Source organism: Scyliorhinus torazame, chromosome 3 (assembly GCF_047496885.1).
Source record: "Scyliorhinus torazame isolate Kashiwa2021f chromosome 3, sScyTor2.1, whole genome shotgun sequence".
NCBI classification, from domain to species: Eukaryota; Metazoa; Chordata; class Chondrichthyes; order Carcharhiniformes; family Scyliorhinidae; genus Scyliorhinus; species Scyliorhinus torazame.
This window is the reverse complement of record NC_092709.1, coordinates 145964298-145978736: the sequence shown is the minus strand read 5'-3', so window position 1 is coordinate 145978736 and position 14439 is coordinate 145964298. Positions and strand designations below refer to the sequence as shown.

Sequence of the window (14439 nt, the reverse complement as noted above, 5' to 3'; positions counted from 1 at the left end):
GAGTGTACGCAGGGCACCCCCCCCCCCCCACCTTGACGAACAAATGGAGGGACTCCCTAATGCAGGAACACGAGAGCTCAGGGATGCCATTAAAATGGAAATGATGGAAAGGGTGAAGGTGGCGGTAGCAGAGGCGCTGGGCATCCTGCAAGCAGAGCTGGAGAAGATGGAAAGGCGATTAGAAACGCAGGAGGTGACAATCAAGGAGCTAGAGAAGGCTGCAACTGACCAGAGCGATCACATCGCCTCACTAGAGATAGAAGTGGCAAAGTTGGTGGCGACACAAGGGACACTAAGGGGAAAAACCGAGGGCCAAGAAAATCGGTCGCGGCGCCAGAACCTCTGCATTGTGGGTCTACCGGAGGGAGGCGAGGGCAGGAACCCTGCAGAGTACATGGCCCAGATGTTAGACAATCTGGTTGAAAGGGAAAGCTTCTGCAAACCCCCAGAAGTGGACACAGCCCACAGGTCACTCCGGCCCAAGGCCACGGAACAGACGCAGGTCATCATCACAAAGCTGTACGGGTACCAAGTCCAGGAATGGATCCTAAACTGGGCAAGACATACAAGTTCCTGCAATTGGGAGGGTCACTCGACTCCCACCAGGACATTGGGGCAGACCTGGCCAAGCGCTGGGCAGAATTTAACAAAGCCAAGGCGGTCCTGCGGTTTGGAATGCTGTACCCAGCCAAGCCCGGGATGTCATTCCTGGCGCCAGGAGGGGGGAGAGTGCCTGGCAATAGGAGGAGGGAACAGAACAGATTGAGGGTAATGGGGCGGGGGTGGTAAACTGGGGGGGATGCAAACTCTCGGGGATGAGGGGAGGTAGGAGAGGGGGGGGGGGGTGACAGGCCCGGGTGGAAGCCGAGGAACAAGCAGGGGAAGGGTGCTAGGCTGGCTACGGCAGATCACACATGGCGGCAAGGAATACAAAGGCACTGCAAACGGCCACTTTGGAGGCCCCCTCATATATAAAGGAAAATCCAGGAACACAGGGGCCAGGCCTCATGGTGAATACGGTGACTGTGGCCATTTCGGATGACCCCCTAACAAAGAGAAACGCTGGAGTGCAGTGCAAGGTGGAGACAGGATGAGGGGGGACTTTGACAGTTAGGGACATGTACACAGACAACAGAGTAGCGATGCTGGAGGAACTCACGAAGAGGTTCCAATTACCAAACCAAAATGAACTGAGACACCTACAGGTCAAAAACCTCCTCTGTAAGGAAACAACGGCATACCCCCAGATATCAGGACATTCGTTAGATGAACTGTTGGTCGCCGGTGACCTAGGGAGGGGGAACTGCGGGGTCGCCGGTGACCTAGGGAGGGGGAACTGCGGGGACTTGTATGTGTGACTGTTGGAGGTGGTGTGCTACACGCTGGATGAGACAAGGGAAAAATGAGAGGAAGAACTGGGCATCGCGATAGGGAAGAGGACTCTGGATCAAAGCACTGCACAGGGCACCTTCACCTCCAGATGCACAGGGCTGAGCCTAACACAGAGTGCACCTAACCAGAACCTGAATGAGTGGGTTCTTTCCAGAGGTGGAGGACAAATGTGAACGGTACCAGGGAGACCCGGCCAATTATACCCACCTGTTCTGGGCCTGCTCCAGACTTGTCGGGATTTGGACAACCTTTTGTGTCCAAGGTCAGGTGAGGGTGGAGCCATGTCCAAAAGTGGTGGTTTACGGGGTTTCAGAACAGTCAAAACTCTTTATGGGGAGGGGGACCGATGCCCTAGCATTTGCCTCCCTGCTTGCCCGCCAGAGAATCCTGCTCGGCTGGCAATCGGCCGCACTACCCAAGGCTGCAGACTAGCTGTCCGACCTGACGGAATTTCCCAGGCCGGAGAAAATTAAATTTGCCATCTGGTGGTCAGAAGAGGGCTTCCCCAAGACTTGGAAGCTGTTCACCAACTTCTTCCAGGATCTGTTCATAGCCAGCAACAAGTAGAGGGGGAGGGGAGAGGTGGGGGCAGGGACCATGGAGGCCGGTAGGAGAGGGGCCCAGTGGGGAGAGGTGGAGGGGAGGAGAAGCGGGAGGGAGTGGTGGAGGGGGGAGCCACAAACCATGGGACAAGGAGAAGGAGGGAAACTGGGTGGGGTAGAGCTAAAGCACACCAAGTACGCGAGAGAGGCAAGGGACAAATCTGTAGGGGGCAGGCCCAAGAGCAAGCTGGAAAGCAAAGTAAACGGTAAAGACATACCTTTAAATAAGCGTTCGGGCCACACGGAGGAGTGTAAGAGGAGTAAGTTTACACAGAGGGTAGTGGGTGTCTGGAACTCGCTGCCAGAGGAGGTGATGGAAGCAGGGACGATAGTGATGTTTAAGGGGCATCTTGACAAATACGTGAATCGAGCGATGCGGACCCCGGAAGTATAGAAGATTTTAGTTTAGACGGGCAGCATGGTCGGCACAGGCTTGGAGGGCTGAAGGGCCTGTTCCTGTAACTTGGGTCTCTCACCACCCTCTCTGGGCCAAGGTTTAGTTTGTGCTGCCTATTTCATGCTAGTAACCAATACTAGTTGAATTTCTCTCGGGAAGCAATGTGCAGTTGCAATTGAAAGGCAATGTGTGACTTCTTTCTGGTATACAGTACATTTACCCAGGACATTGGTGCTTAAAAGGTACAAGATATTCCAAGTGTCTTCATAAGGACTGTTGATGTCTTTAAATAGATGTAACTGGGGTAGGGAGTTGTATGTGATACAAAGATAATCTCAGCTGTGAAAATCCATTCAAAGAGAAACAAAAGGTCAATTAAATAGCTCCAGAATGAGAAGAAAAGTAATGGAATGTAAATGAGAGCATTCAGCGGAAGGTCAGGCAGACTTGTTGGAAACCACATTCGAGCCAGAAGGCTGAAGAGCATCTGAGGGGAAAATGAGGGACTGTTTGTATTAAACTTGGCTGAAACAGCGTGGGAAGTCAGAAGGCGGGTGAGAGAGGGAGTTGACGTGCAAAGGGTAAATTGCAGAGCTTTGCACATTGGGCACACATATCAGATATGACTTTCTGTACGTTGTTGAGAGGGAGTGCCCTAATTGCTAACATGTACTCAACAAAGAAAGCACTATCATGACTGCTGAAATTTAATTTGGGGAAGTCAGGAATTTTTTTTCTATCATTGATGAATCTGAAGTGTTCAACAAAAGTCAGATGAGCACAATTATTCCTCAGTCTCCGCAATTATAGGTTCAGAATTGGTGTTGCCAATGTTAACAGACAATAGTTCACAGGTGTTTCTTTTTATTCCAGAGATAATAATCATTGGAACTTAAATAAGTTAAGATCTGAATTCGAATGGCAGACAGAGGTGAACTGCAAATAGCGCCTGCAGTGATTTCCAGGCAAGAGTGGAGCCCGTTCCTTGGGAAAGATCCTAGGGCCTAATTCCAAAACTTGTGTTGGTATTTACTGTGGTGATCATCTCTCAAATTGGCTGGTGATGTTCCCACTCAGGATTGATTAACCAGATATTGGAGCAGCACAATGGTTAGTACTGCTGCCTCACCGGGCCAGGGACCCGGGTGACCAAGAGTGTCTGTGTGGAGATTGCACATTCTCCCCGTGAGTTTCCTCCGGGTGCTCCAGTTTCCTCCCACAGTCCAAAGGTGGATTGGCCTTGCTAAATTTCCCCTTAGTCTCCAAAGGTTAGGTGGGGTTACAGGGATAGGGTGGAGTGGGCCTCGGTGGGTGCTCTTACAGAGTGTCGGTGCAGACTCGATAGGTCAAATAGCCTCCTGCTGCACTGTAGGGATTCTGATGAAAGCCTTTTTTTTAGGTTATATGACCTGTAAATTGTTTTGCTTGCATTAAACTACTGAATACAGTTCAGCTTTTGACCTCTATCACTTGTTTCTATTTAGGCCATCATGCAAGGTGTTCTTTTCAAAGGACCCACTCAAGATAATCCGTGCCCAGGGCCAGTACATGTATGATGAGAATGACACCAAGTTCTTGGACTGCATTAACAATGTAGCTCATGGTAAGGAGCTGCTGCTTATAACTTTATACATTGCAACACTGTAATACAGAAGCTAAACTTCCAGCTTAGCATCGAGTTCTTCATTTTTAAATTCAAATAAGCTGAATGATGTAGCTTAAATATATTTTTTTAGCTCTGTAATTTGCTTTTGAATCCAGCTCAGATTGGAGAGGTGAAAGCTTAAGCTGCAACACAGCATAAGGGGTTGTGATTGAAATGTGGCTAGCGACCTCTAGCCTGATTCTAAAGGGTGAGAATTGTTAACTCCAATCTTGCAATAAACTGACTTGCTTTCATCAGGAATGGCTGATATAGAAAGCGGCAGTGTTATCCAGGTGCGGTCTGGTGCACCCGTTTGAGATAAAGGCTAAAGTACAGCCAGTTTGTTAACTATGGTGATGGATCTCTGTGTCTATTCGGAACCCTGGATATCCGTTATCCCTTCTTAGTTCCCAAATAACAGAGATCAAGTCTGTGCTTATTGGCAAAGCTCAGTTGAGCTTTATTAGTCAGCTTGTGGTGCCCACTGGTAACTTTATTTTCAATACAACATTAAGAGAATTCCGACCAGCAAGCTAGTCAGATTGATTTGTCTTTAGCAAATACAGTGTTGAGTTTAAAATACAAATCGTGATAATTCTTCAAATCAGAAGACACAGTATACAAAGACTGAGTGATTTAAACAAAAGAAAGATGGCTATTGTTGCTCTTTTTAGCCTTCGTTTTATTACCTCTGATTATGTCACCTTTGCTCACGAGTCGCCAGGTATCTTTCTGATACTGCCACGTGGTTCAAGCTCGAGTTATGATTAATAAGTCAGCACACCGCTTAGTAAGATTGAAATCAACGGTCATTTATTATATACAACAATTAATGCTTACACAATAAACCTATTATCTATATCGAAACCTACCACTACTGGCCAATACTTAACTTTAGGAAGGGCCCACCAGGTCAGGGAAACGAATGGCTTATCGAATCGGATCTGGCCCGCGGGATTCAAAAAGGCTGATACGGGTCGATGGCTAGGAGTCTTTATCGGGTAGCGATCGCTGGAGTCAAACTTACGGTTCTTTGTTGAAGGTTCTTGCGAAGGTCGCGAGCAGGCGAAGAAGGGAGAGAGAGAGAGATCTGAACTTGGCCCCTCACTTTATAGGGCCGAGGGGCTTCCCGCCTCTCGGGCTGGCCCTTGACCCTGAGTCCCAAGTGATTGGACTTGTTCCCAATCACTGGGTTCGATATGCTCCAATAATGGGGGGATTCCTCGATCGGGGGGTGGTCATTCACCTGTCTTTGTTTCGGCCACTGCAGGCGCCGACAGGTCTGGCCCGGCATTCAATTGCTAATATGTTGCAATTGTTCCCGGGGATAGCCGATTAAACTGCAGATGTCTGGGTTGATGTGCTGCTAATAGTCCTGAGTATCGATCTGGGCCGACTTCCCCAGAGCCGAATACGCTATTCTGTCTGCAGCTGTCCGTTTGTGTCCTGTTGGCTGCTTTTCCCATCAGCCTTTTCGGTTAGCCATTTTAAATCGGGTTTTGGCCAAATTAATAGGGAATCGGCCATTTTAGGTGGCTACACTATTTAGCAAAAGCAAGCCAGGAAAATAGGTTTCGGAAAGAGGTAGATTGATTCCGGAGTGGATTTTTCCATCCCGACAAGTGATTCTTAAAAAGATTATTATCTTAAGGGTTTGCCTTCTTTACAACTTTGATTGGCTTTAACTAATTTATAATTTGGCCCAGGTGTCTGTCCATCAATTTAGGAGATATGTATTTAAATATATCAGTGAGAATTTCCCATACCATCGCTTGCAATTTCCCAAATTATCGACACCTGCATCTCAACATAGACCGGCTGTTACTATAGAAACGGAACTGCCCAAACTGGGCAGCCAGCCAGTTTTTACCAAACAATAGTGTCTTTTAGCTAGTTGAGTCACTGACCTTGCAGGCCTCAAGCAGCTTGTGAAATGTGAAAATACAGAGTCTTATCTGATTAATTCCCAGCTATAGTTGCACTGAATTAATAATATGATTTCAGTTAATTATTCTTAATGAGTTCTCAATTAAATCTTTTACCTGTATCATCTATAGCTAACTAGAAAAGCCAATTTCTATCAGTTTGTTAACTATGGCACGAATTCTGGTTTGTTGAGAGCAAGGATGCCAAACAAAATGGGTGAATGTCTACCATGCACTTTCATTTACTACATCCTGACTGTGCTTCATTGAAGTATTGCATGCTTGTGAATTTGATAGTGGTTTGTCAGTCATGGACAATATCAAGCATTCTCTGTTTATTTTTGCACAATAGCAGAAGGGAATTTTTAGCCTTTGCTCCGATGAGTTTTCATTTGTATTATTTCTTTTCTCCTTTTTTTTCTAGTGGGACATAGCCACCCGGACGTGGTGCAAGCTGCTGTCAGGCAGATGGAACTGCTGAACACAAACTCTCGTTTCCTGCATGATAATCTTGTCCAATACGCCAAACAGCTCACTGCCACTCTGCCCCCCAAACTTTCCGTTTGCTACTTTGTCAACTCTGGGTAATGCTGGGATCACATTTGATCCTGTTTGCATGTTTTTGAGAGGAATCGGAAATAAGGGGAATTATACGTTTGCACTTTTTCTTATGAAGGCATTTGGGGACAATGTGAACTTTGGGGCACAGTATGGTGAAGACAGTGATTTATCTTTAAACATAACTTTATTTCAATACAGACTTTAATAACTTAATTAAAAGAAAAATACTGTGGATGCTGGAAATCTGAAATCAAAACCGAAAACGCTGGATAAACTCAGCAGTTCTGGCAGCATCTGTGGAGAGAGAAACCGATTGAACGCTTCGAGTCCACATAACTCTTCTACGGAACTGAGATTGGGGAGGTTCTATAGAAGGGTTAATGGACTCAATATTAACTCTGTTTCTCTCTCCACAGAGTTTACCCAGTGTTTTCTGTTTTTTTTCAGACCATAATGACATTGCCCTTCGCATATATTGGTGCAACCATTGTGATTTGGAGTCCCTGCTCCTTCTCAAGTAATGTTCCTAGGAGTCTCTTACATTCATAGACCTTGTACCGACTATGAACTTGGCACACATGCATGTTATTATGGTGCATTTGTTGAGTCCATTCTTGTGATATTGTATTTTCTTGTAACAGCTCCGAAGCTAATGATCTTGCCCTTCGACTTGCTCGCCAGTATACAGGTCATCAAGATATCATTACCCTTGACCAGTAAGTAGTGGAAATTTATAGGATATACATGTTGAAATCGGTCATTTTTAGTCCTGAAAGTCAGACTAGAAGTTCAACCAGTTTTAAATCAAGGCTCTGGGACCTGGGTTCAAATGCAGTCTATTATGCCTTTATACTGATGCTTTTATAGTTTTCGATTGAGAGAAAGACCGGCTTTGTGTGGGCTATTTGTTTTTACACCAGAGTAAAGCATTTCTCTTGTCCTGGCTGCTAGAATTGCCAAGCTACTTGTTTGTGTCAAGGTTAAAGTCTAGGAATAGCATTTTATCTGAAGTGTTCTTACTGTTGTACCACAAGAGTAAAAGGCAGGAAGAGTTTGTGGTGTGCTACAACACCAAACCCTTGTATTAATCATGGACATTGAGTTCAATCCTTCATTACCAAAATTATCGGACAGATTATTTTGTTCTGTTTCAGCCAGAAAATATGCGCTGATGTTTACAGCGTGAGATGGGAGCATGAAGTCTGGCACCTTAAACATTGCAGCAAGGCGCATAAGACTTGTAAAAACAATGGAATTCTGACCTTGTATCTTTAACTATATAGGTTTGTCATATTAAAATCTCAATTCACCTAACAAAGATCTCCCAACCGTTCTGTTAAGTCACAGCTTTCTCCTACCCATCTAGTGTTTCCAGTTGTTCCTGTTTTCACTGTCAGTGCACCTATTAAATCTGCATATTTTCTTTTACAAGGACCACACTTCTGTGACATAACTTGTCTCAGCCCCTGCGTTAGCCAGTCTGCTGCTGAAAATCTTATCCGTGCCTTTGCCAGCTGCATACACAACAATTGACTGACCTCCCATCCTCCCTCCATCCGTCAACAGAAACTCGTCCATATCATCATCGCGCACATCATCATCATCATGTGTCCCAATGTGGTTGTTGTCTTCAGGTTGACTAGTTAAAAGAATTCTCATCTTTTGTTCAAAACCTTTTGTATACACGTCCCTCCCTATCCCTGTGACTACCTCCAGCCCCACAACTCACTTGCAACTGTGTTCCTGCAACTCTGGCATCTCAGCCATCCTGCACCTTCGTCGCCCCACCATTAGTGGCTGTGTCTTCATCCATCCAGATCCCAATCTATGGAATTTCCTCTCTAAGCCTCTCTTCTCCTTAAGACCCTGCTTAAAGGCTAGCAATTTTTTCTTCCTGTGTCCCAATACAGTGCTTTGAGAGACTTTGTCACTTCAAAGTCACAATGCAAATTTGTTGTTAGTATTTCAGAATTATCCACTTTTCCCTGTGATTTGTAAAAGCTGTCTGGTACCTTCAGTCCACATTGAGTGGCAGAGGAAAATTTGCTGCAAGTGTTTGAAAGATTTCTAGCCATGTAAGACACAGAATGTTGTGATGTAGTTGCAATCCTGCCGGTCCATGTTCCAAGGTCTTGGATTGATCCAGGATTTCTTTCACTTTCCATACAGTGCTTATCACGGACACTTAACGTCTTTGATCGACATCAGCCCCTACAAATTCTGTGAGCTTCCCTCAGGAGCTCAAAAGGAGTTTGTGCATGTTGTGAGTATTGGGAACCGTTAACCTTTCTTGCCCTTTGGAAATTGTGTTAGCAAGCAAACATTCAGTAGACACTGGCCTGAATCTTTCAGTGCAGGAGCCATGAGGAGTGGATTGCTACTGGAAGAATTTCCTGACCTGATGCTGGTGTGCATTCCTTCTGCATCAAGCGGGAAGTTGTGTCAGGCCAGGGGTTAGTCAGATGGTTGGCGGGGGGGTGATCGTGGGGAGAGATGGGTGGATGGAGAGGTAGATGCGGGTTGCAGGGATAGTCTCGGGGAGGAGGAGGTGGTGATTGCTTGCAGGGTGTTGTTACCCAGGTGTTAAACTAGGTTTTAATCTTGCTAGCATTTCCTGGGTCATTATTCAGGTATGTACCATGGAACTGTCCAAAATCTCAGAATCAGAGATATTTGCAGAGGGTCCTGGGTAACGGGAATTTCCCTTTAAAAGTTTAAACTTCCCAGGCAATTCTCACATAGGTCCATACGTCAGGATGTCAGCAGGGTCCTGACCCACAGATGCCTGGCCTCTGGCGATTCCAAAACTGGGAAGATTTGGCCCCACGACAAAATACCTTCCAAGAGGTATTCCATTGTAAAAGCAGTGCATTGTCTGGAACTGAGCCAGGTGCTTCAGCTGGGATCTTTCTTCCACGGCTGGCCAGCTATGTGACTAATCTCTACTACGATAGTAGGGAAGGTACAATTAGCGAGTTTGGGCAGGACCGAGAAAAATAAGCCGTTTCCTACTGCTAATTTGCAACTATCGAATTTTGACAAAATGCAAGTGTTGACACAATCGGGCTTGTGTATGAAGCTGTGTAAGCTCATGCACAAGAATAGCCACTTGGGTGAGTTATCTAGCAGCAGCCACTGCCTATGAACTTGCACCCAGTCAGCATCATCTGCAGAGAACTGAAGAAGTGTCAATAGATATTGTGAGCTGTCAGCTCAGAGTAGCATGAATGTTTGGCCATTTTAGACATATTGTACAGGAAGGTTTCTTTATTTTTGTTTTACTGAGCCACTGAAAAGAAAATGGATCCATCACATACTCAATCTAAGAAATTGGGTGAGATCCAATTTGGACTGTTTTGGGTCATTAGTACCTGAAACCTGTGCTTTCTTTTTGTTATGCTGTTCAACATAGGTTTGTAAATTAAATTTTTACTTTTAACCTCTTTTAGGCACCATCCCCAGACATCTACAGAGGAAGGTACAGAGAGGACCATCCTGATCCTGCCTCCGCCTACGCAGATGAAGTAAACTTGCTGATCCAAGAGGCGCAAAAGAAAGGCCGCAAGGTTTGTAGTACACTGAACAAAACTGGTTGTGCTGTGGTGGATGAATATTGCCCATCCAGAATTTTGCTTCCGAATCCAAAATTACCTAGGAGTAAACGAGATTTTAAAATGTGTCTCTTTTTTCATAGCTCTCTGACCTGAAGCAAGAACACCATTATTTTAGGTTATTAAACTTGCGACAGTAGTGATACTTAATATGTAACTTTCAGTATCCTACTGTACATGTGTTTTCTCGCAGGATGGCAAAAATGTAGCTATCGGTCAGCACAGTGGTAGTACTGCAGTCTCACGGCGCCGACGTCCCAGGTTCGATCCCGGCTCTAGGTCACTGTCCGTGTGGAGTTTGCACATTCTCCCCGTGTTTGCGTGGGTTTTGCCCCCACAAACCAAAGATGTGCAGGCTAGGTGGATTGAACACACTAAATTGCCCCTTAATTGGAAAAAATGAATTGGGTACTCTAAAAAAAATTTTAATGTAGCTATGATCCTTTGTGATAAGCTTTACTTCCTTGAAGTATAATTTTTGCAAAAAGATTTCCCCCACCCTACTTAGTTTTGCTGTGACCTAATGGTCATCTGCCAAAGGGGCCATGACAGGAAATAGATTTGAAAATTTTTTAAAGGTGAAAAATGGGGCTGTGAATTTCAATAATTAGCCCAAGTCATAAATAAAAGTTGTTTTGACAGGAAAGCACAACAAAACTGTACAAATGAGGTACAGTTGTGCTGTAATGTGACTAAGGTGGTACCTTGCTGTATTTGATACAGACACCTCAAGCTTTCCATTAAAATCTGGCTCTTTCAACCCTGCGAGCTGGGAGCAAAAGCAGTGCAGACTGATGAGATGGAAGTCTCCTCGCTCTGTTAGCTGGAAATATGCAATGTGAACTGAGTTAGAGCAGTCTTCCCAATTTCACATTGATTCACAAAATCACTTAGGCAGGCCCAACTTTGATTGATGTGGAAACAGAAGAAAAATATTATCGGAGTGGGAAGTATTTTTCTGAGTTTGGTGGGCAATTCTGAATAATTTGTGCCTTTGAAATGTCACTGGAAGAATTGGTCCTGTGCTGGAACTCTTGTGTGTTACAGAGCGATGAAATGAATTTACTATCTGGGGGTTATCTCGGAGCTGCTCCTGCTCTCTCACCTTTGAAACTCTGACAGACCTGCAATGGGAAATTCTGACCCACTTCTGGCAAAGTGACAGAGTGAGAGGAACTCTGAGGGAACTCCCCTGTCCTGATACACTGTATTGTAAATAGAGTCAGCCATCAGCAGGGCAAGTGATTTGTTGCAGGTTGTAATTTACCAATTCAACCTACTCGGACACCAGTGGTTGTACTTCCTCCAGCACTTTTTCTGCAAAATGTGGAAATTTGGACTACACCATTTGTTGCCAAATCACTTGTCCTAACCATCAGTCCAAAAGGTTAGGTAGGTCATGACCTTATACTTTCCTTTACTAATGGAGAGTTTTTTTTTCTTTTTTTCCTCTTCATTGGATATTTTTGCAGGTAGCCATGATGTTGGTCACTCGCAGAGAGAGTAAAAGCTAGTGCCAAATGTGCAAGTGGCATTTGTGCAGTAATATATTTGAAGCACCAGCTTGCTCAGTTACTCTCTTACTACTTCACCAAGGCCAGAGACGTGGTTTATTTCCAGGAAGACCATCTACTGTGGAACTGTAATATCCGGGGAGGGCTCGTACCTTTTTACCTAATATATTGATAACTTTGCAAATTCAGACAGAGAACTTGTCTTTTGTGATTTAGGGAAGTGAACTAGTAAAATGTACTAAAATGGACCCCTTGTCGATCAAGGAGCCTTGAATGAAGCACATTGCATATTGTGCCTTTGACCTTTTCATATGAAATATTTGCACTATTGCTAACAGACCTGCTCTTCATAGCAACTTGTGCAAACCCAGCCAGGGTAAACCAAAGCAGTTAATAATTTTGTTGAAGCATTACCTAAAGACATTTTACTTGGGGACATCAACCAGCACATTCAAGATGACAGGAGTCAGTGGATTTTCAGCCCTAGGTACAGAAACATTCTTTCTGCCATATTTTTACAAATGACAATGTATCCTTGCAGAAACGGTGGATTACTCTGGTTTGCAGAGTATGCTGAAGATGTGCAGTAATTTCAAATGTCCTTGCTTTTTTTGTTTTAGTGACTGTGGAATGATTAACTGTTCTTCCCCCTGGTTTTCGGTGCCAGCACTGACGATTTGATTCCTTTTAGCATTGTGTGAGCTTGAGATGTGTAGTATTCATGTCATCTTCTTTTGTGTAGATGGCTGCGTTTATTGCTGAATCCATGCAGAGTTGCGGAGGTCAAATAATCCCACCACCTGGCTACTTCCAGAAAGTGGCACAGTATGTACATAGTTTGTGTTTCTCTTTTTAAGGAAAGAAAGGCTGATCTAGCTTTTAATTTACTTTATAATCAACATTTTCTATCTTTCTTTCCCAAGAATAAGAGTAGTTGGGGTTTTAAAATGTTCTGAGCTGGCCACTAATTTATGCTTTGGGGTGTGATAACTTGACATTTGTGCATATTATTTATATATTCTTTAACCTACCTTGTGGAAAAGCTGTCTTTATATTTTATACCTTGCCATGTGGTGTTTCACTATTCTACATTTTAACATTTGGCAAAGAGAAAAGGTAAAGAATCTATACTGAGGCCACTGTCACAGTCTCTTTTGATCCACCTGCGAAGTAGATCTCGAGAACAATCTAAGTACCTCTTTATGCTTTTTCTATCTTCCACCCCTTCCAGGAATTTCGTGGCTTCTGCTCTGCCTCACTCTGACATTGTGACTGAGTCCTGGAACTCGAATGTGAATCTAAACCCATTGCATGTCAGCATATTAAACATATTAACCCCTCTTCTTTTCCCCCCCCCCCCCCCCCACACACACACACCTCCAGTTGCATTGTAACTTTTTCGAACCTCACCGCCTACCCACTCCCCATGCCTCCCTAATGGAAACTCATGCCTCCCACCCACAACGGCCCCTTATAGGCCCATGCCAACTAATGGCTCTCCCATGCCCATACACCCAATGAACACTTTGTACAGAACGAATGAGCCATATAGTGATAATGACACACGGTGAACTGCTGAGAAAATAAACACCAATGCACAATGTCTATTTGAAAACCAATTGCTTTTCCTAAAACCACATAAAAGTGTCAATCAGACAGTCCATTAAAATATCAATATCTAAGGCTTAAACACTTCATACCGTTTAATCTAGTGCACTATATATTGGGACTCGGATAAAAGAGATCACAGAAAAAACACTTATTGTAATCACTTAAAATGTCAATCAAATGAAGTCAACAATTCTTGTCAGCTGTCAAAACTGAATCCCACTGAGAGAATCCCTTTATCAGTCTGGGCTCTCTACCAAAGATACATAATGAGGCTCCTGAGTTGGTACTGAATTGCATGGGGAGGGCAGTGGTAGGAACTTTCGACCTTGCCTTTCAAAAGGTTCCCTCATCCAGACTGTGGTTCATAAAGACTCTGAGGGGCCATAAATCATGGAGAAGTTGACCTGTTCCGTAAAAACAGATTGGTGCTAGGAGATACCTACCCTTGCAATAAAATTGGCCTGGTATAGAGTGGAGGATGCAGGACTATAACACACACCCTTATCACGTAATGCAAAAATTGGGGGTGCCAGAAATGGGAGAGTGAACCCCAGAATTTCAAATGGCTCGCAGAAGTTTATTTTTATATCAACAAATTCCAGTTCTCTCATAGCTTCTTTAAGCTATCAATCAAACTGAACTCAGAAAGTCCTGCTGAGATAATTGTAGCATTTGAAACTCGCCCAAGTATTCATGATAACACAGTGATGTCCCTTGGGGGAAATGTTAACAATGAGCTCAATTGAAACTGCGTGACCAGACACTCCTATTTTTTTCTAATCTCTGCCTGTGTATCAAAGTAGTCCGACACAAGGGTTTTGTGAACTCACATTGACCACTGCAGCCTATTTTTTTAAGACTGAAAAGCAGGGCCATTTGAAAAATAGATTGTAGTTATACAGACCTTATTATCCCTTCAAGAGTGTTTACATCTAATCCATCCAATTGTGACTCTACGATTGCTGCTTAAGGTCCTTACAACAGCCAAAATGGGGTCTGTTTGAAATCAGCACGAGTTCAAATGTACCTGCTGAGTTCTAGTTTCCTGCCCACACAAATCACAGCCCACCGTCTTCCCTGGTTTAGCACGGGGCTAAATCGCTGGCTTTTAAAGCAGACCAAGGCAGGCCAGCAGCACGGTTCAATTCCCGTACCAGCCTCCCCAAACAGGCGCCGGAATG

At 44.4% G+C, this 14439-nt stretch overlaps 1 protein-coding gene across 2 annotated transcripts in view; it reads left to right on the top strand.

The window, feature by feature from the left end:
- The window catches only part of LOC140408743 (ethanolamine-phosphate phospho-lyase-like), a 58406-nt gene that overhangs the window by 15939 nt on the left and 28028 nt on the right, over window positions 1–14439 (top strand). Inside the window, exons 2-7 of one of the 2 annotated variants that reach the window (XM_072496373.1) lie at window positions 3876–3994; window positions 6386–6545; window positions 7164–7238; window positions 8692–8785; window positions 9972–10088; window positions 12390–12472. In XM_072496373.1, the coding sequence (XP_072352474.1) occupies window positions 3876–3994; window positions 6386–6545; window positions 7164–7238; window positions 8692–8785; window positions 9972–10088; window positions 12390–12472 (648 nt within the window). The remainder of the gene's footprint in view (window positions 1–3875; window positions 3995–6385; window positions 6546–7163; window positions 7239–8691; window positions 8786–9971; window positions 10089–12389; window positions 12473–14439) is intronic. The other variant, XM_072496374.1, reaches the window with a different exon arrangement.